General features: G+C 47.4%; 2 protein-coding genes across 2 annotated transcripts; one reads left to right on the top strand and one right to left on the bottom strand.

The window, feature by feature from the left end:
* Positions 1–2607: 2607 nt before the first annotated feature.
* On the top strand, positions 2608–3661 carry LOC114595283 (uncharacterized). Its single transcript, XM_077926905.1, has one exon. The coding sequence runs from the start codon at positions 2633–2635 to the stop codon at positions 3542–3544; it is 912 nt and encodes a 303-aa protein (XP_077783031.1). The 5' UTR covers positions 2608–2632; the 3' UTR covers positions 3545–3661.
* On the bottom strand, positions 3644–21038 carry KLHL35 (kelch like family member 35). The gene is made up of 7 exons (XM_077926906.1): positions 20105–21038; positions 17219–17430; positions 12940–13079; positions 12221–12226; positions 11274–11462; positions 10229–10417; positions 3644–7740 (listed from the first exon to the last, which is right to left on the bottom strand). The coding sequence occupies exons 1-7, from the start codon at positions 20983–20985 to the stop codon at positions 7552–7554; spliced, it is 1806 nt and encodes a 601-aa protein (XP_077783032.1). The 5' UTR covers positions 20986–21038; the 3' UTR covers positions 3644–7551.
* Between the last annotated feature and the right edge of the window lie 303 nt (positions 21039–21341).

Here is a 21341-nt window from a genome sequence, read left to right as displayed (position 1 = left end):
TCTTAAGAGGGCTGAGCATGGCAGCTCTAGGAGGTCAGCACCCTTCGCGAACTACAGTTCCCAGGCTGCTCCGTGGCTGTGAAAGTGCTAGAATAGTGCTTTAAATCCATGGTGTTGTAGTCATGTTTGTTAATTTCAATGGGTCTAAAGGGAAAGGTAAAGAGACCCCTGACCATTAGGTCCAGTCGTGGCCAACTCTAGCTTCCAGGTCATGTGGCCAGCATGACTAAGCCGCTTTGTGGCGAACCTTGCAGTTCGAAAGCACGCCAGTGCAAGTAGATAAATAGGTACCACTGTGGTGTTTCCGTGCGCTCTGGTTTCCATCACAGTGTCCCATTGCGCCAGAAGCAGTTTAGTAGTCTGTGGACAAATGACGGCTCCCTCGATCTGAAAGCGAGATGAGTGCTGCAACTTCATAGTCACCTTTGACAGGACTTAACCGTCCAGGAGTCCTTTACCTTTTACCTTTATAGGGCAGTATATAAATGTAATTAATTAACATAATAATAATTTTATTTGTACCCTGACCTCCCCGGGCCAGGGCCAGGCTCAGGGCAGCTAACACCGAATATAAATGACAATAAAACATAATAGAAAAAAGAAAAAAAAAGTTACCATATTTTTCGCCCTACAGGACGCACTTTTCCCCCTCCAAAAATGAAGGGGAAATGTGTGTGCGTCCTATGGAGCGAATGCAGGCTTTCACTGAAGCCTGGAGAGAGAGAGGGGTCGGTGCGCACCGACCCCTCTCGCTCTCCAGTCTTCAGGAAGCTATCCGCAAGCTGTGGGAGAGCTGCGCGAAGTCGGCTTGTGGTCCCACGGCTTGTGGAGAGCTGCCTGTTCTGGGGTCGGGGGTCGGGGGAGCCCAGGCTTCCCCCACCCCAGCCCTACGCCTGGGGGGGGGGGAAATAAATTTATTTTTCTTTATTTCCCCACCAAAAAAACAAGGTGTGTCCTATGGGCCGAAAAATACGGTAATTAAAGTACGGCTTAAAATACGACTTAAAATGCAGCCTCATTTTAGTAGTAGCCAATAAATCAAGACCATAAAGGGAGGAAACCTCAGATATCCACCCGAGCCAGCTATCCATGCTGGTCCTACATGGGCCAGCAAAAAAGCCAAGGGAAAATTTATATACCAAATCCCATATAAGGAGTCAGAGTGAGTCTAAGCCAAAGGCCAGGCGGAACAGCTCTGTCTTGCAGGCCCTGCAGAAAGATGTCAAATCCCGCAGGACCCTGGTCTCTTGTGACAGAGTGCTCCACCAAGTCAGGGCCAGTACTGAAAAGGCCCTGGCCCTGGTTGAGACCAATGTAACCTCCTTGAGGCTTGGGACTTCAAAGTGTTGTTATTTATGGACCTTAAAGGTCCTCTGAGGGGCATACCAGGAGTGGTGGTCCCGTAGGTCCGAGAGTCCTAGGCCTAGACTTTAAAGTTCAAAACCCTTATTATTTCCCATAGAATTGGCTATGGGCCCTTTAAGACTGCAGACCCCCCTCCTAAGGTGGTGAAGTCTTTGGAATAAACAACCTCACCAGCCTTCAGGTGACTCTGGCTGAGACAACATCTTCCCTGGCTCAGTTATGAGAAGCCACTGGGAGCTGACCAGGGTCCTGATCTGTTTTGCTACAGATTGCTTGCTCCAAGCTTCAGTGCATATGGGTGAAGAATTGAAGGCTCCCAGCTGGGCATAAATATTTATCATGATGATCAGCTATTAGGCGCTCCCTTGGCCGGAATAAATCTCTGTCATTTCCCCCTCTGGGGCTTAGCTGTCTTCATATAAGAGGCTCAAAATTAGAATCGTTCTGTCCCTTTAATCTGTTTGAGGGGCCCTTTTGCTGTCAAGCCGTTCATCATTAACTGCTTCCTCTCTTCCTCTTAACATAACTATCTCTCTCTCTCTCTCTCTCTCTCTCTCTCTCTCTCTCTCTCTCTCTGCAATATCTTCTTTATTTATAAAAGTATTTACGCACCGCCAACTCAAGCAAAGCAACATGATGACGTGCAGCAGCATAGGCAATGAGACATAAAACGCCACAAAAACAGTGCAAAACCATTAAAACAAAACAAAAATGAGTTGCATGAGCCTGATCACATCCAAATGACTTCAGGAGGTACCTCAAAATCCAAAAGGAAGGAGCCTTAGCATGGGACCAGTGCTTTGAAGTAGGATTTGAGTAAGCAGAGATTCATAGAATGCCTTTCTTTCAAACAAACAACAAAATGGGTGGGCAGCAAAATTTAAAATAATGAGAAATTTGCAGCATCCAGTGCCCTTTTATAATGTGTTGGGGAGGGAGATTAGTGAGATGTTTTGTTTTTAATTTTTATTATATGTTTTGTGTTTTTATGTTGTGAACTGCCCTGAGACTTGCTTGTATGGATAGGGCGGTATACAATTTAAATAATTAAATGTGCTGCTCTGGTTTCGCCAGAAGTGGTTTAGTCCTGCTAGCCACATGACCTGGAAAAACTGTGGACAAACGTCGGCTCCCTCGGCCTATAAAGCGAGATGAACACCGCAACCCCAGAGTCGTTCGCAACTAGACTTTACTGTCAGGGGTCCCTTTACCTTTACCTTTTTGATCTTCTCATAGGGTCGCCAGCTCTGAACGAAACATCTTCACCATGTCGCTGAGGATGGAGGAACTGTCGACGACGAACGAAAAGCTCCGCTACCAAATCAATGACCTGACAGAGACGGTGGCCTACCTTGATTCTGAGAACCAGGCCCTGCTCAAGGACAACAGCACCATCAAGGGCCACAACCGGAGCTTGCAAGAGACGGCGGACAGATTCAAGGCCGCCATGGAGGAGATGCAGAAGAAGGTGGAGGACATCAGAGAGAAGATGGACCACACCAACGCGAGGATCCACGAACTGGATGCCCAGAACAAGGCCTTGGCGAAAGCGAACGCAGAGCTCAGCAAGGAACTCCGCGAGGTGACCTCCCAGGTGGCCCTTTTCGAAGACTACAAAGCCGCTCAGGAGAAGGACCTTCGAGAGATGCAGAACCTGTCGGTGGAAGTCAAAAAATACCTGAAGAGCCTGGAAGATAGGCTACAAGAGACCGAGCATCACTATCAAGCAGAGAAGAACAATTCCTCCCAGCTGAGGGAAAAAGTCGGGATGCTTCTTCAACTCCGCCAGAGCCAGAGGAACGACATCAAAGATCTGCAGTCCCAGCTGGAGACCTGCGTGCAGCAGGCCACCATCTTGAGGTTGGACCAGGAAAACAGGGTGCAGATCGGCTCGCTAATGCACGAAATCGTGGAGGCCAAACTGGTGGATGTTGCCTTGCAGCAGTCAAAGAGTAGAAAAGCCATGTACTGGTTCTGGCAGGTGGGCAAAGTCCTGAGCGTCTTGGTGCTCGGCTGCGTTCTCCTGCTGACCCTGGCCTTATGCTACACCTATTTTTTCAACCACGAATTCATGGCGGAGACTCTCCTGGCATTTCTGGGCGAGCACAACGTCAACAGAATCGTGCAAGGCTTCGCTCACTACTTGACGTGGAGGAACGACGGCCTGTTGCCTTTCTGAAACGCAGCCCGCCTGGACTCCTCCGCGCTCCTACAACTTGATTTTGACATTAGAAATCTATGGATTTAAAAACTTTGTAAGAATCTCAATAGACGGGTCTGGTTGTTTCTCCTTCTTTATTTCATTGTGCTTGGTTTTTACGCTGGCGTAAAAGACATTAGTCAATTCAGGGGCAGATAAAACACAAAGGCCAGTCCAGTTTATCTCTAACTAGCAGCCTCATACCTTAGCATTGCTTGAAGAAACAAAAAATGCAGTGTTTTTAATGGTTTGGTCTGCCATCTTGATTCAAAATGGCGTCCAGCTGTATCCAAACATAGGCAAAAAACTTCTCTTTGATCTCAGGGGCCAGCAAGCAAAATTGGGTCAGTGTCTCTTAAAAGGAACCATATCTCTTACGTGAGAAAGTAGCATCACTCTAAATTACATTTTAGGAACATGGGAAGCTTAAACTGAGTTAGACAATTGGTACATCTAGCTCCATATTCTGATGGGCGACAACTCTCAAGGATTTCAGGCAAGGAACCTCTTCCAGCCCCACTTGGAGAGGACAGTTGGGACTGACATCTGGGGTGGTCTGTATGAAAGGTAGTATATACACAAAGTATCAAATGTGGTGACAGCAATAATAATACAACAAAACAACAACACCACAAACTGGCTTATAAGTATAAAACCAAATTTACTAGAATAATAGCTAGAATAGAGATAGACTTGTAACCATTCAAACAACAAACGTACTAAGGTGCCATGTGCAAGACAAAGCCTGGAGATACTGTAAACACGGAGTGGATAAATGTACAACTCTATCTTAACAAGTTACATGTGCAGTAAACGTTATACAGACTGGATAAATGAGCCGTTCAACAAGCAGCGTAAGTCCAATCACAGAACGGAAACCCCGTGCTGCCACAACGGCAAGGGTAGCACACTGGAGAATATGAAAAAGTTTTTCAAAGCTGTTTTTCAAATATTGAACTGGATGAGATGTTCTTCAATGGGTCTTGAATTGGAAACACAAAGCTGTATGCATGGATCAATCACGGGAAGGCAAATCAAGGCGTACGCTCTTGTTGAACGGTTTGTTTGTTTATTCAGTCTGTATAACGTTTACTGCACATGTAACTTGCAAAGATTTGTTGTTGTTTAGTCGTGTCCGACTCTTCGTGACCCCATGGACCAGAGCACTCCAGGCACTCCTGTCTTCTACTGCCTCCCGCAGTTTGGTCAAACTCATGTTAGTAGCTTCGAGAACACTGTCCAACCATCTCCTCCTCTGTCATCCCCTTCTCCTTGTGCCCTCCATCTTTCCCAACATCAGGGTCTTTTCCAGGGAGTCTTCTCTTCTCATGAGGTGGCCAAAGTCTTGGAGCCTCAGCTTCAGGATCTGTCCTTCCAGTGAGCACTCAGGGCTGATTTCCTTCAGAATGGAGAGGTTTGATCTTCTTGCAGTCCATGGGACTCTCAAGAGTCTCCTCCAGCACCATAATTCAAAAGCATCTATTCTGCGGCGATCAGCCTTCTTTATGGTCCAGCTCTCACTTCCATACATCACTACTGGGAATACCATAGCTTTAACTATGCGGACCTTTGTTGGCAAGGTGATGTCTCTGCTTTTTAAGATGCTGTCTTGGTTGTTAAGATAGAGTTGTACATTTATCCACTCCATGTTTACAGTATCTCCAGGCTTTGTCTTGCACATGGCACCTTAGTACAGTATGTTTGTTGTTTGAATGGTTATGTCTATCTATATTCTAGCTGCTATTCTAGTAAATTTTATACTTATAAGCCAGTGTGTGGTGTTGTTGTTTTGCTGTATGAAAGGTAGACTTTGCCTCCTTCCCCAAGGCATGCCCTGTGGTCAGACCTGCTTAATAACAAACAACAAATGGTCATTGCATTTCGTACTTGCCCTTCACTAGTGGTTCCCAGGGCATCTTATCACCAAATGAAAATACAATATTAAAATCAGTTTAAAACACTTAATTCTGCCGAGCCCTGCAATGACCTGCCTTCATTGTCTCCCTAGCGGGAGTTCCCAGATGGCGATAGCGACCTTTTATTTCTGTTAATCGCTGAGCGCCTGCCTTCTCAGCTGGGGGTCTTTCAACACTGCTCATTTTGAGAGCTCTATCAACTCGCACCAGCTGGACACCCCCATTATATATTTCTGAAAACACCCACCCACACAACGCAGGGGCAGCTCAGGAGAGATGGAGAAAGGGGTCTGCCTTCGTGAGATTAGGAGTTCTTTAGCAACGTGCAGACGATAAATGTGAAAATGAAGGCGATTAAAACTGGGGCGGCACATCTGTACGAATTGGCCTCGGGGGAAGCAGAGGGACTCAGCAGCAGCAGCAGAAACAAATGGTTCATTGGGAGAAAAACAGAGAAGAAATGGGGCAGGATTGGGGCCAAGGATTTAACATGAACAATTTAAATATCTCCTCCCTCCTCATCTCTCTAGGTAGCTGTAGATGAGCTACAGACTTAACCACCTCAGGCCTTGTCTCTGTCTGCAACATGGTGGTCATTCATATGGGTTCTGCCTGGAAGGGCTGTTGTTAGGTTAAAGCAATTATGAAGGGGAAGCGCTTTGGGGACTCTTGATATATACAAAAAAAAAAAAATGATATTAGAGGGTCAGCAGTCCAGTTCTGCAGCTGCTGGGATTTGCAACAGATAAAATTATGGCTGGGGGATAACCAAATACCAGCCCCAAGGTTTTATGTTATAAGGGCAGCCTTCCCCAATTTGGTGCCCTCCAGTTGTTTTAGACTACAAAACCCATCAGCCCCCGTCGGCCTGGCTAATGGGCGATGGGAGTTGGAGTCTTTTGGAGGTGGAAATGAGGAGAGAGATTCCTTCGGTTCACATTTTGATGCAAATCTATCTTAACTGGCACTTCTCTGAGCAGTATGCAAAATGAAAGGCAGCTTTCTCTTGAAATTCAGCACCAAATTTTGCAATGGGAAGAGCAGATGCAAAAAAAAAGTGCTTATATTCAAAATGTACCAAAAAAAAACCCTGCACTATATCGGAGGAAACTTGCTTGGAGAAATGTGTGCGAGAGGCAAAACAGCGTACAAAATGGTGCTCATTAAGCACAAGAAAGACGTGTGGATTTTCTGGGGTGGGGAAATGAAATGCCCAAACTGATGTGGAAATGAAGAGGGGCTGCACTTAAGGTTGGAAGAATGAGAAACCAAAATTGCCCATCTTTGCTTTTGAATTCTGGTGCTGGAGGAGACTCTTGAGAGTCCCATGGACTGCAAGAAGATCAAACCTCTCCATTCTGAAGGAAATCAACCCTGAGTGCTCACTGGAAGGACAGATCCTGAAGCTGAGGCTCCAATACTTTGGCCACCTCATGAGAAGAGAAGACTCCCTAGCAGTCCGAAAGCACACCAGTGCAAGTAGATAAATAGGTACTGCTGCTGCGGGAAGGTAAATGGTGTTTCCGTTCACTCTGGTTTCCGTCATGGTGTCCCATTGCGCCAGAAGCGGTTTAGTCCTGCTGGCCACATGACCTGGAAAGCTGTCTGTGGACAAACGCTGGTTCCCTCAACCTGAAAGCGAGATGAGTGCCGCAACCCCATAGTCGCCTTTGACTGGACTTAACCGTCCAGGGGTCCTTTAGCTTTACCTATGATTTTATGGTCAGCTATAATGCTTGGCCACCTCATGAGAAGAGAAGACTCCCTGGAAAAGACCCTGGTATTGGGAAAGATGGAGGGCACAAGGAGAAGGGGACAACAGAGGACAAGATGGTTGGGCAGTGTTCTCGAAGCTACCAGCATGAGTTTGACCAAACTGTGGGAGGCAGTGGGAGACAGGAGTGCCTGGCGTGCTCTGGTCCATGGGGTCATGAAGAGTCGGACACGACTAAATGACTAAACAACAACAAATTGGGAGCGCCATCTCTCGAGGACCAGTTTTCAAAGGAGCAATTATACATGGGCCGTGGTTGCGTAGAGGAGGAAAAGGGGAGGGGGTCACCACTGGGGTCACCTGCTCCTGCTCCGGAGGATGGTCACGCAACCATGGCAACTGGTGCAGCGCTGGAGCGGGGTCTCGGGTTCCACCACCCCAGTCTCTGCATCAAAAGAGAACACCTTGTCTGTGCCTTGCTCGTTTTCGTCTGTGCCCCCCAGGATGTAGATTTTGCCGGAGCACACGGTGACGCCGCAGTTCTCCTGAAGGAAGAGGGGAAAGCCAGAAAGAGGAGAGGTCTGTATCCCCTCAGAAATCCACAAAAACCCCTCTTTCAGCTCAGCTGTTATTTGTGCTGGGTCAGCTTCTCCTCGAACACCCACCCCTTTAAACTTGTCCACAATTCAGGGCCAACCCGTGCATGAGGCAAGGTGAGGTGGCTGCCTCAGGCGGCAAAACCTACAGGGGCAGCAGATCTCGATACAGTGGTACCTCGGTTTAAGAACAGCCCTGCTTACGAACGATTCGGTATACGAACTCCGCAAAACCGGAAGTAGTATATCTGAAGGATATATCTGAAGGAGCGTCTCCACCCCCATCGTTCTACCCGGACACTGAGGCCTAGCGCCGAGGGCCTTCTGGCGGTTCCCTCATTGCGAGAAGCCAAGTTACAGGGAACCAGGCAGAGGGCCTTCTCGGTAGTGGCGCCTGCCCTGTGGAACGCCCTCCCACCAGATGTCAAAGAGAAAATCAACTACAAGACTTTTAGAAGACATCTGAAGGCGGCCCTGTTTAGGGAGGCTTTTAATGTTTGATGTAGTACAGTATTTTAATATTTATTTTTTTTGGAAGCCGCCCAGAGTGGCTGGGGAAGCCCAGCCAGATGGGCGGGGTATAAATATATTATTATTATTATTATTATTATTATTATTATTATTATTATTATTATTGTTATTAGTGTTCCAGTTAGCGAACTTTACCACGGTCTACGAATGGAAGCTGAATGGTGGAAGGGCATCGGCAGCGGGAGGCCGCATTAGGGAAAGCATGCCTCGGTTTAAGAACGGCTTTGGTTTACGAACAGACTTCCAGAACGGATTGAGTTTGTAAACCGAGGTACCACTGTATAGATCGTTCTTCCCTTCCTTGTTCCAAATGTAGATCTTCCCTCACCTGGTGGGAAGGAAGGAAGGACACCGCTTTGCGGTCTACTCAGATGTAATGATCTCTGGCAGGCAAGCAAGGCCCGATAAGAAGTAATGACCCTCCGGCATTTTTATGTACGTTTATTTACAAAAAGACACACCCAGAGCACGGCTTCTCGCCTGCTCGCATTTACGATAGTTGGTCAGTCTGAATTTTTGCCCCTCCCACAGCAGGAAGGACGCCAAACTCCTGTCTTTCCCTTCCGTCGCCATCTGATCTTATCCAGATGCCTAGAACAGGGACTGAGACGTTGGCCTGCCCCCTCCTCCCCACTGTCACTCAACACAGACTCAGATCTCGGCTTATCTGCTGATTGCCTAGCAACACTCTGGCTGCCTCCCGACTCTTCCTCTCCTTGAGATCTAACAGAGTCTTCCCCAGGAAGGGGGGTCAAATTTGTGAGATTTTTGACCAGCTTTGGCCCATCTGAAGCTGATACAGGCACGTCTTATCTTGAGCCCAAGCAGAGTAGTCCACACAGCAGAAGGATAAGCAGTATGTGCCACATTCTTAACTTTATTTCCACTCTATGCTGAGAGAATACAAACATGCATCTTGCCTCTGCGAGAGCAGAGAAGCAACTGTCTCTCTAACAAAGAAACCGAGAGAACAGTGAAAAACAGGTAACCAGTGTACGTCACATCCAGTCTCCCATTCCCGTGGGAATCCAACAGTAACTTGGACTGTGGAATGCAAAACAATGTCTTGTGACTGCAGTTGCTGCTCAGTGAGGGAAATAGAAACCAACAAAATTGCCCTTTCTCGACTGTCAGCCAACTCTCAGAGTCAGTCCCTCATTTACTTAGTTCTATTTCTAGTCTATCTCATCCCCTGCGCTCTGGGGGGCCACGTTCCTGACATCAAGCAGAAGGAGGTATTGAGCCAGCCCCGCCACATCTCATTTGATACCAGGATTGGACACCCACCCTTCTTGTGTTCTGAGCAGAAGGGCAGAGTAGCACGAGAACGGGTCCTTTTCTGTGGTGGCTCCCCACTTGCGGAATGCTCTCCCCAAAAAGGCTTGCCTGGCCCAAATCATTACATACATTTAGATGCCAGGCAAAAACATTTATTTTCCACTAGGGGGCTTTGGATTTTATTTTTTCTTAAATTTGTTGGTTGCATTATCTTGAGCCCAGGGCAACTCAAAACAACTTACAAATCAATTTTTAAAAATTATTTATGGCCTCCTTTAGTGGGCGGGAGGTTTGAATTCTGCCTTTTAAAAATACAAATGTGCTTTAGATTTTTCTGTGTTTTGTTTCGTGCTGGTTTTAATGTATGAGTTGTTTATTTATTGCTGCAAGTTGCTTTGAGGTACATTTCTTTTAAAAAAGTGACTAATAATTTTAGTAAATAATAATAGAAAATAAAATAATAAAATGGCTATGTGCTGTGAGCAAGCAAGACAATAGGTGGTGTAGATGCCTTTATCCCTACTGATGGCTGGTGAGGAGCCTGTTTTCACCATTCTGGGGTCCTCTCTCTTTTTTTTGCCCTTTTAGATGGGGCACCCCCATCTTGGGACGGGTGCCTTCTCCTTACCAGAGGTCCCGGGAGGGACACAACTTCAGCCCAGGTGTCCATCTGGGGGCTGTAGCTGAAGATTTTACTCAGGAGCCCCCCAACAACGTAAATCGAGTGATCCAAAGTGACGGCGCTGAGGCATCGCTGGCGGAAAGGGGCCGCCGACAGAAGGAGCCACTTGTTTTCCTCTGGGTCATAGCACTGAACCTGGGGGAGCAATAATAATAACAATTTTATTTCTATCCTGTCCTCCCCAGCTGAAGCCGGGTTTAGGTAAAGCTAAAGGTACCCCTGCCCATACGGGCCAGTCTTGACAGACTCTAGGGTTGTGCGCCCATCTCACTCTATAGGCCAGGGGCCAGCGCTGTCCGCAGACACTTCCGGGTCACGTGGCCAGCGTGACAAGCTGCATCTGGCGAGCCAGCGCAGCACACGGAACGCTGTTTACCTTCCCGCTGGTAAGCGGTCCCTATTTATCTACTTGCACCCGGGGGTGCTTTCGAACTGCTAGGTTGGCAGGCGCTGGGACCGAACGACGGGAGCGCACCCCGCCGCGGGGATTCGAACCGCCGACCTTTCGGTCGGCAAGTCCTAGGCGCTGAGGCTTTAACCCACAGCGCCACCCGCGTCCCACGAAGCCGGGTTTAGAGAACAGTAAAATAATACAGCTTTCTAAAATCAATTCATTATAAAATCAGTTCAAATCAAATTAATGGCAACCATTGGGCTAGAGTTCTGTGAGGATTACCAAAGGAGGGGGTCAGACTGTGCATTGGCCAAAGGCCTGGTGGAACAGCTCTGTCCTGCAGGCCCTGCGGAAAGATGTCAAGTCCCGCAGGGCCCTAGACTCTTGGGACAGAGCATTCCACCAGATCGGGGCCACGACCGAAAAAGCCCTGGCTCTGGTTGAGGCCAGCCTAACCTCCCTGTGGCCCGGGACCTCCAAGATGTTTTTGTTTGAAGACCGTAAGGTGAAACATACCAGGAGAGGCGGACAGATGCAGAGGCTCAGTTTGCAAAAGTCCCCACGCCCCCCTCCAAAGGTTGGCAACCCCGGCAGTACCTTATCTGTGTTGGCCCCGTCCTCCACGGCGCCCCCGATCACATACAGCTTGTTGAGACACGGCACCACAGCCGCCGAGCTCACTGTCTCGGGCAACGGCGCAATATCTGCCCAGCTGTTGGAAAAGGCGTCGTAGCATTCCACGCTGGCCAGGCGGCCAAAGCCGTCGTAGCCGCCCACTGCGTAGATCTGTCGGCGAGAATTGGGGAGGACGCGATTCATCAGATCTCTGATCTCACCCAGATGCAGGCGGGCTTGTAAACGGGGTGTGGGCAGAGCGAGAGGCAGCGTGGTACAGTGGTTAGAGTGCCGGACTAGGGTTCAAATCCCCCACTCAAAGCCACCTTGGGCCAGCCTCAGTCGCCCGAACTACTTTGCAGGGTTGTTGTGAAACATAAAATGGTGTAAATTGTGTAAAAGAATTTTGGCAAAGGGTATTTAAGGAGATGACAGAAATCGCTGGGTTAAAGCTGACCGTTTTCTAAAAATGGAAGTGCAGCTTGTAAATTTGCAAATAAATAAATAGAAAGGAGATACACAGGTGCTACCTAATAGGTATCTCAAGCCATTTGCACATAACAATATAACCAGTCCATGCAGAATGTAGGCACCCTATACAGTGGTACCTCGGGTTACATACGCTTCAGGTTACATACGCTTCAGGTTACAGACTCCGCTAACCCAGAAATAGTGCTTCAGATTAAGAACTTTGCTTCAGGATGAGAACAGAAATTGTGCTCCGGCGGTGCGGCAGCAGCAGGAGGCCCCATTAGCTAAAGTGGTGCTTCAGGTTAAGAACAGTTTCAGGTTAAGTACGGACCTCCGGAACAAATTAAGTACTTAACCTGAGGTACCACTGTATATAGAAAGGAGCAAACCAGTGATATTTTAGGGAGCAGGTTAGCAGGCGGGGTCCATGATTTACATCGTAGGAGCCTACACAACACAAAACACTGTTGCTGTACGTAAGTTTTATTTTATTTATTTTTTTATCTTACATTTTAGAAATGTAAATCCAGGGGGGTTTTCCTTTAAATTTTTGGGGGGCCTCCAAGAGATCGGGGCCCTACGCTATAGCTTGTTTAGCTTAGAGGCAAATCCAGCACTGAAATATACTCAGAGTTGAGAGTGGATTTCATGCTCTTTATTCAGCTCAGAGTAGTGAGGAGGAATGGAAGTTCCCCCGAAATGTCTGCTTTATATACATTATTTACACAATGGGCCCCACGTGATTGGCTAATTCTGGGATTCTCCTGTAGGCCAATCAGGTTGCGGATTCACTTCCACCTGGAGTTGGATTGGGTGGCTCCTACGGACCAATCAGACTGCTGCATTCTGGGTCCTATTGTTCAAGGACCAATCAGACTGCTGCATTTTGGATCCTATTCAGCTCAGTACATAACAAGCACTGGAGCCGCTGAGCCATGGTGTTAGGGCAATGATGAGTGGTCAGAGGGAGAAGAGGGAGAAGACTGGGAGGAAGAGGCGTCGGAAGATGGAGAAGGAACAGGGCTTAGTGAGCGGGGAGAGTCGGTGGTAGAGAGGCAGCCAGAATCAGAGGAAGAAGCTGAAGCAGGAGAGGAGAGGAGAGGCACAGATGCGTCAGGTTGGGGAATAGTAACAAATGCCTCTCCCTCCTGCGGCCACGACACCCCCCACCAATCACAAAGCAAAGAGAAGTCTGTACCTTTCCCTGGAGGGTGGCCATCTTGTGCCTCCACCGCCCTTTCTGCAAACAGGCAACCCTCATCCAGACGTTCAGCTGGGAGCTCAGCACCCAGACATCTCTTCCGTTCAGGTGGCCTCCTGCAAAAACAGACACAGAGCAGCCACATAACACAGGAGCCAAAGGACTCAAGGCATGGGTAGGCAAACAAAGGCCTGGGGGCCGGATCCGGCCCAATCTCCTTCTAAATCCGGCCCGCGGACGGTCCGGGAATCAGCGTGTTTTTACATGAGTAGAATGTGTCCTTTTATTTAAAATACATCTCTGGGTTATTTGTGGGGCCTGCCTGGTGTTTTTACATGAGTAGAAACTGTGCTTTTATTTAGAATGCATCTCTGAGTTATTTGTGGGGCATAGGAATTCGTTCATTTCCCCCCAAAAAAATATAGTTTGGCCCCCACAAGGTCTGAGGGACAGTGGACCGGCCCCCCGCTGAAAAAGCTTGCTGACCCCTGGCTTAAGGCCACAGAAAGAAGGGGCCAGGTTAAATATTGGGGGAAGGAAGTGGCAGTCAAATTGTGGCAGCATCCCATTTCACTGCCGGCCCTGTCTCCAGACGTTTTGGACGACAGCCACTGAAGGGAACTGGAGCTGACAAGATGTGCCATTTTCATATTTTTTTTATAAGATATTTATTGAACTTTTCACCTTAATACATTAAAAAATCAAAAAAGAAAAACAAAAAAGATAAAAACACATAAAACTTACAATCCTTATTTTCTATAACATATTTCCCTGACTTCCCCACACCTCCCCTTCTTATATTCCAATTCAAATTGTTAGTTCAACAAGTTGTTATCCCCAATTCTTGACCTTTTTATATTTAGTTCATTTTAGTAAAGCCAATTATACCTTATAAACATCAATATTTGTACATCAGTACTGATTCTTAAAACCTTTTTCTAAAGTCGACCCAATTTCCCTTCCATGAATTCCCCAATTTTCATACTAATAACAAAACAAAATAAAAAACAACCAGATTATAATTATACACCCTTTGGATTCCCAACCCCCCCCCCTTTCCTGGTTTCGATCCCCACCAAATGTCCATCAGTCTTAGTCTATCAGCCTGGAGACCTCACGTCCGAGGCTCTTAATTCTCTCTCAATTCCTCTCTGCCAGTTTTTTTGGTAGTCCTTAATATTAAACACCAGATCTCGGAGAAGCTCTGTCCCGATAGGGTCCATGTTTCTTCCAGCCAGACCTCCATGCTTAGAAGTGGAGCCCGAATCTTGTTTCTTACTCCTTTTAAGTCCAAATGTCCCCAAGGCTCCAACTTCCACCTTAATCAAATTTGTAATCCATAGGTCTTCAGATCTCCACATAAGGAGATCTCTCCATTCTTCAATTTCCAATTCAGGCCAGATTTTCATCATCCAGTTCTTATTTTCCTTTGTAACTATCATGACAGGCCTCTGGCTCTCCTTTGTCATCTGCAGCATTGCAGCTCCTCCTTCCTTATCCTCAGGAACAACATATATCTCTTTCTCCACACTCTCAAAGTTCTCAAATTTCTCTTCTTGTCTAGCTGCATCGACTTCCTGAGTCAAGTCCTTATCAAATTCAATGAATTTCTTTGCTGTTAAGTTCAGAGTTGCAACATTTGTAGCCAAAACATCACTTTGCTCTTGTAACTTTCCCAAGAGAACAAAAACTCTGTCCAGTTTAGCTTGCATTTTCCCTCCTTCAGCCATTCTTGTAATGTCCCAAAACCCCCTCTAGAGGGATTTTGGTTACTTAATATTCCTTCCAGTTCAAATTCAAAAGTCAAGTTAGTTTGTATCAGTTCTTCCTTGTTTTCAACAATTTATAACCAAATTGTAACAAATATAACCAGCAGAAACAACAGAAACAAAGTTCTCTTTTTCAGCTTTGACAGCTAATTTGACAGCTGTCAAACTCCTCAATATCTCTTCAACAGACTCTCTCGCAGATCACTCCTGGGTCCGGAGGGGGGTGGCACTTCAGTGGAGCTGACAAGATGTGAAGGGAGCCCCCTTAGTGACCCGATTCAAAGGATAAAAGGAGTTTTAGTTAAAGGACAGGTTGCTTAAAAGAGTGATGGGAAGCCCTCCGTGGAGATTTAACAGGAGCGCAGGCAGGAATATTGGCAGGCCGTGTTGAAAGCTTGGACAGGAGAAGGTTAATGGACCCAGGAATCCTACTCCAGTTTGGTGTGGAAGATGGACACATTGAAATGTAGCTTATAGGCAGTGTGAAGAGGATGCTGAGCAAAGGACTGTTGTAAAAGAGTCCATTTGCTGGCACTGATAGCCTGTGGCCTTGTTTTTCCTCAACCCTGTGCCTTCGATCTTATTTTTGCTCTTCTGATCAGGCTGTTGCTTAGTTTCCAGATTCCACTTCGGCTTGCTATGTGACTCTCTACGCATGTGTAAGGCCAAGGCAAGGGCAGCCCAGTCAGATGGGTGGGGTGCAAATAATAAAATTATTATTATGATTAAGGGAAGGCGTTTAGATAAGCCTGTGTGGTTTATAAACCTGTGAACTCTACTTTTGTGGGTTCCCGGCAGCCCCATTTGTCCTGACCAGGTAAAAATGTCTCAAACATCACAACGGGCATGGATAATGGAAGAAAATCCACCACATTGGTTTAACAGTCTTGGCCAGGCATAGGCAAACTTGGCCCTCCAGATGTTTTGGGACTACAACTCCCATCATCCCTAGCTAACAGGACCAGTGGTCAGGGATGATGGGAACTGTAGTCTCAAAACATCTGGAGGGCCGAGTTTGCCTATGCCTGGTCTTGGCAGACCTTCCAGGGATCTCCTTTGCTAGGGAACAAATGGCTTGTAATTACAGTGGTACCTCGGGTTAAGTACTTAATTCGTTCCGGAGGCCCGTACTTAACCTGAAACTGTTCTTAACCTGAAGCACCACTTTAGCTAATGGGGCCTCCTGCTGCCGCTGCACCGCCAGAGCACGATTTCTGTTCTCATCCTGAAGCAAAGTTCTTAACCTGAAGCACTATTTCTGTGTTAGCGGAGTCTGTAACCTGAAGTGCATGTAACCTGAAGCGTCTGTAACCTGTAGTGTCTGAAACCTGAGGTACCACTGTACTAGGAATTATTTGGTAGATTCTTCTCATAAGAGCAGTCCTATTGGATTAGGCCAAGGGCCCATCTAGTCCTATATTGGGAAACCCAAAAGCAACACCTCCCCCCCACCCAATATTCCCACCAACTGGGTTAGATCCAGACTCATATAAGGTAAAGGTAAAGGACCCCTGACGGTGAAGTTGCGAACAACTCTGGGGTTGTGGCGCTCATCTCGCTTTACTGGCCGAGGGAGCCGACGTTTTTCCACATACACTTTTTCTGGGTCATGTTGCCAGCACGACTAAGCCGCTTCTGGCGAAACCAGAGCAGCGCACGGAAACACCGTTTACCTTCCCGCCGGAGCAGTACCTAACTCTAATTAATGCATGAAGGGGTTAAAACCATAGAGTAAGCTGTCCTGCCAGGCTTAGCTAGGTCACACCCACTCACCATGGGAGGAAGGGCTACCAAACTCTTTGTTCCTTCATCTTCCACCACGTGAACTCTACAAGTAAATATGTCTAAGCTAGACGCTCCAAGCCCAGACCATGTGGCTTAAGCAAGTCATCTTTGTGTTTCTGTACAAATAATTTAGAAGCGTTTAACATTTTGTAACTGACGTGATACTGCGGGCCTTTTCTTGCCACTGTGCGGGAAAGCTCATGAATCTGACCTTTGAAGGATTTGTAAGTAAATCATTTTAAACTGTCCAAACGTGTGGTCTCTTTCTCTTCTGAGGGAAGCAGGGGATTTTGGAAGAAACTTAGAAGGGGATATTGGCCCCTTGGCTTTCTCATGACACAAAGGCAGTGTGGTGTAGTGGTTAGAGTGTCGGGTTGGGAACTGGGAGACGGGAATTCTAGTCTCTGCTCAGCCATGGACCTCCCCAGACGACCTTGGGCCAGTTGCTACCTCTCAGCTTTACCTACCTCACAGGGTCGCTGTGGGGATCAAATGAGAAGGGAGAGAACCACATGTGCCATTTTAGCTCCTTGGAGAAAAGGGCGGAATAGAAATGCAATTAATTAATTAATTAATCAATCCATCAGTCATACAGTGGTCTTCTCCATCTCCTCCCAAGGAAGGGAGGAGGCTGTTTCTGCAGGGGTTGGACTAGATGACCCTTGGGGTCCCAGGATCATGATTCTATGCAGCCATCTCACCTGAGATGTAGACGTCGTTCTTCAAGGTGCAGGCGGCAAACTCTGACTTGCTATATCCAGGGACAATGGGTAGTGGCTTCCATTGTTTGCTCTCGGGGTGGAAGATATCCACAAAAGGAAGTTTCAAGGACCCTTTCTTGCCGCAGCCTCCAATCACAACGATCATCTCTGCTAACTCCATGTATCTGGGATAAGAAAAGAAATTTGTTAGTCTTAAAGGTAAAGGTAAAGGTACCCCTGCCCGTACGGGCCAGTCTTGCCAGACTCTAGGGTTGTGCGCCCATCTCACTCTATAGGCCGGGGGCCAGCGCTGTCCGGAGACACTTCCAGGTCACGTGGCCAGCGTGACATCGCTGCTCTGGCAAGCCAGAGCCGCACATGGAACGCCGTTTACCTTCCCGCTAGTAAGCGGTCCCTATTTATCTACTTGCACCCAGGAGTGCTTTCGAACTGCTAGGTTGGCAGGCGCTGGGACCGAGCAACGGGAGTGCACCCCGCCGCAGGGATTCGAACCGCCGACCTTTCGATCGGCAAGCCCTAGGCGCTGAGGCTTTTACCCACAGCGCCACCCGCGTCCCAGTGCCACCCGCGTCCCTTGTTAGTCTTAGGGGACGGCAAGACCCTTTTGGCAACACAACATGACCCACATCCCTATAAAGATGGGGGGGGGACCTCTGTGCCCCTTAAGACCCAAACTACATCTGACCTTTAGTGCTGATGATATAAATCTAATTAACTAAATAATTCACTCTTTTATTTTACTTATTTACTTGTTTTCATCCTGTATTTTATTCTATGAAGAGCCCTGAGAACTTAGGATGAAGAGCGGTATATGAATTTAATAAATAAAACAAATAAATAACCACTCTGTGCTCAACAGGAAGCAATAAAAATGGCCAAATCTGCAAGTAGGAAGCTACTAACTAAAGGCCCAGTAGCCCAGTAAGGCTTCTATGGCTCTTTGCCAGATCATGCTGGAAAGGATGGAGTTGAAGTCAGTGTTATTTTAAGGGGTGGGTAGGAATTCCCACGGTGACAGCAGTCACAAAATTAAAAGACGCCTGCTTCTTGGGAGAAAAGCAATGACAAACCTAGACAGCATCTTAAAAAGCAGAGACATCACCTTGCCGACAAAGGTCCGTCTAGTTAAAGCTCTGGTTTTCCCAGTAGTGATGTATGGAAGTGAGAGCTGGACCATAAAGAAGGCCAAAGAACTGATGCTTTTGAATTCTGGTGCTGGAGGAGACTCTTGAGAGTCCCATGGACTGCAAGAAGATCAAACCTCTCCATTCTGAAGGAAATCAGCCCTGAGTGATCACTGGAAGGACAGGTCATGAAGCTGAGGCTCCAATACTTTGGCCACCTCATGAGAAGAGAAGACTCCCTGGAAAAGACCCTGATGTTGGGAAAGATGGAGGGCACAAGGAGAAGGGGACGACAGAGGAGGAGATGGTTGGACAGTGTTTTCGAAGCTACCAGCATGTGTTTGACCAAACTGCGGGAGGCAGTGGAAGATAGGAGTGCCTGGCATGCTCTGGTCCAGGGGGTCACGAAGAGTTGGACACGACTAAAGGACTAAACAACAACAAGGAATTTCCACAAAAAAGAAACAGGCAGAACGTGGAACACAACGTGTTAAAATAAAATGGAAATAATTGGCCATTGTTTTATATAGACCTCTAAGTAGTAGAAGTTGCCCGGACATTACCCCCTTCGCCTCTGAATAGTTACATCCTTATTTCTGGCATCATGCTATATCAGTATATCACAATGTTTAGCTGGCGATACATCACAAAACTGAAAGCCAGACATCGCTCAGCCCTAATGTGCATCATGATATGCGATATATTGCCAGGTCAAAAATTGTGAAACCAGTAGTAAAAGAATTTTGGGAAATGATATATAATGAGTTGGAAAAAATGTTTAAAATATCCTTTTCTGAAAAAATACCCTCGAAGCCTTACTTTTTGGAATTCTAGGTGCCAAAATCTCAAGGGAGCAGATAAGACTATTTATGTATGCGACCACAGCTGCCTGGATGTTATTGGCCCAGAGATGGAAAGAAGAAAAAGTCCTTAGCAGAGAAGAATGGCAGATCAAGTGGATGGATTATGCCGAAATGGCAAAAATGACCGGAAGAATCAGAAATCTATTTTATAAACCATTATAAACAGCTAAAAACGTTAATGGGATTGGAATAACACTTGTAGCTTAATGGTGAATTTTGGACATAATGGAGATGCAAAAAGAGTGAGTGTCTGGATGTGGTTAGAGGATGGATGGTGGCTAACAGATTGAGGTTGAATCCTGACAAGACACTGACAAGTACTGTTTTTGGGGGACAGGGGGCGGGCTGGCGTGGAGGACTCCCTGGTCCTGAATGGGGTAACTGTGCCCCTGAAGACCCAGCCAGATGGACAGGGTATAAATAATAAATTATTATTATTATTATTTGGATTATTATAAAAAATGCAAGAGGAAAGGACTAAGAATAGGATCCACAAAGAGGAGGAGGGAAGTCATATACAGTGGTACCTCGGGTTACAGACGTTTCAGGTTACATACGCTTCAGGTTACAGACTCCGCTAACCCGGAAATAGTGCTTCAGGTTAAGAACTTTGCTTCAGGATGAGAACAGAAATCGTGCTCTGGCGGCGCAGCAGCAGCAGGAGGCCCGATTAGCTAAAGTGGTGCTTCAGGTTAAGGACAGTTTCAGTTTAAGTATGGACCTCCGGAACGAATTAAGTACTTAACCTGAGGTACCACTGTATATTGCCAGGTCAAAAATTATGGAATCAGTATCACAATATGGACTTCAAACAGGTTTGGGATGATATATCGATAGGTTGCCCAGCCCTAGTAGCAACTTTTTCTCTGTCTTTTTACCTTCTGGGTCTAGACCGCCGAGAGCTGACCTCCTTGCCTTGGACATAATACTTGCGGGCTTCTAGCAGCAAAGGGATACACTCCTTGGATTTCTGGATGAGCTCGTCCGTCTCCACCTTTTCTAGAAAATAAACGGGGTCTAGCAGGGGGAGCCTCACGTGCTGGAGCAAATCCTTCAGGCCCCCCTTCCTGGCAACCACATCGTGGTTCACCCACCGCATCACTGCCTCGAAGACGGCTTCCTCCTTGGGGACAGCCAGGTGATCACTTGACAGGCAGCTCACCAGCTCCTTGGCGTCCAGCTCCAGGAACTCCTTGTGGTGAGAGATCTCCACAAAGCCCTCCAGCAGACAGTTCTTGCTCCTCTCGGTCAGAGATGGGATGGAAAAAGAGTTTGCGACCTTCAGGATGCCCAGACAGTTGTGAGGATGGAGCTCACCTTCTAAGAAGGCAACACAGGCGTCCTTGAGCCTTGGGATTTGGAGAAAGCTGGACAGCTCCAGCAGGTCTTCCACATTGTCCTCCTGGATGAAGATGTCCCCGCCGTAGATGTAGTCCAGGACGAGGCTCAGGCTGGGAGCAGAGACCTCGCGGAGATGGACGGTGCCTTGGCGGCCTTCCTTCGCGCCCCCGGCAAACAGAGCCCGGAAGTAGGTGCTGCTGGCGGATAAGGCAGCCCGGTGGCAAGGGAATTCCTGCCCGCCCATGGCGAGGACCACATCGGTGAAGATGCCGTCCAGCCGGTAGGAGTTGAGAGTCTGGAGGATCTGCTCAGCATGACGAGACCCGCGGCAGAGTTTTGCGTGGAGGTTTTCACTGCCTCGGCCCAGAGAGGCAGGGTGATCGCTGACACCCGTTCCGGAATGGGACTCTTGTTTCATCCCGATTCAGGGCATGTAGAAGTTGAATCGCTTTTAATAGTGTGTTTTAATGCTGCGATCCTTCCCGGGACCTTGAAGGATGGAAGAAGAAGAAAGAAAGAAAGAAAGAAAGAGGGAGGGAGGGAGGGAGGGAGGGAGGAAGGAAGGAAAGAGAAGAAGAAGAAGAAGAAGAAGAAGAAGAAGAAGAAGAAGAAGAAGGGGGAAGAAGAAGATGGAGGAGGAGGAGGAGGAGGAGGAGGAGGAGGAGGAGGAGGAGGAGAAGAAGAAGAAGAAGAAGAAGAAGAAGAAGAAGAAGAAGAAGAAGAAGAAGAAGAAGAAGAAGGGGGGAAGAAGAAGATAGAGGAGGAGGAGGAGGA

The sequence above is a fragment of the Podarcis muralis genome, chromosome 4 (genome assembly GCF_964188315.1).
Source record: "Podarcis muralis chromosome 4, rPodMur119.hap1.1, whole genome shotgun sequence".
NCBI classification, from domain to species: Eukaryota; Metazoa; Chordata; class Lepidosauria; order Squamata; family Lacertidae; genus Podarcis; species Podarcis muralis.
Note: the sequence above shows the minus strand (reverse complement) of the source record. Positions and strands in the feature narration are given on the sequence as shown.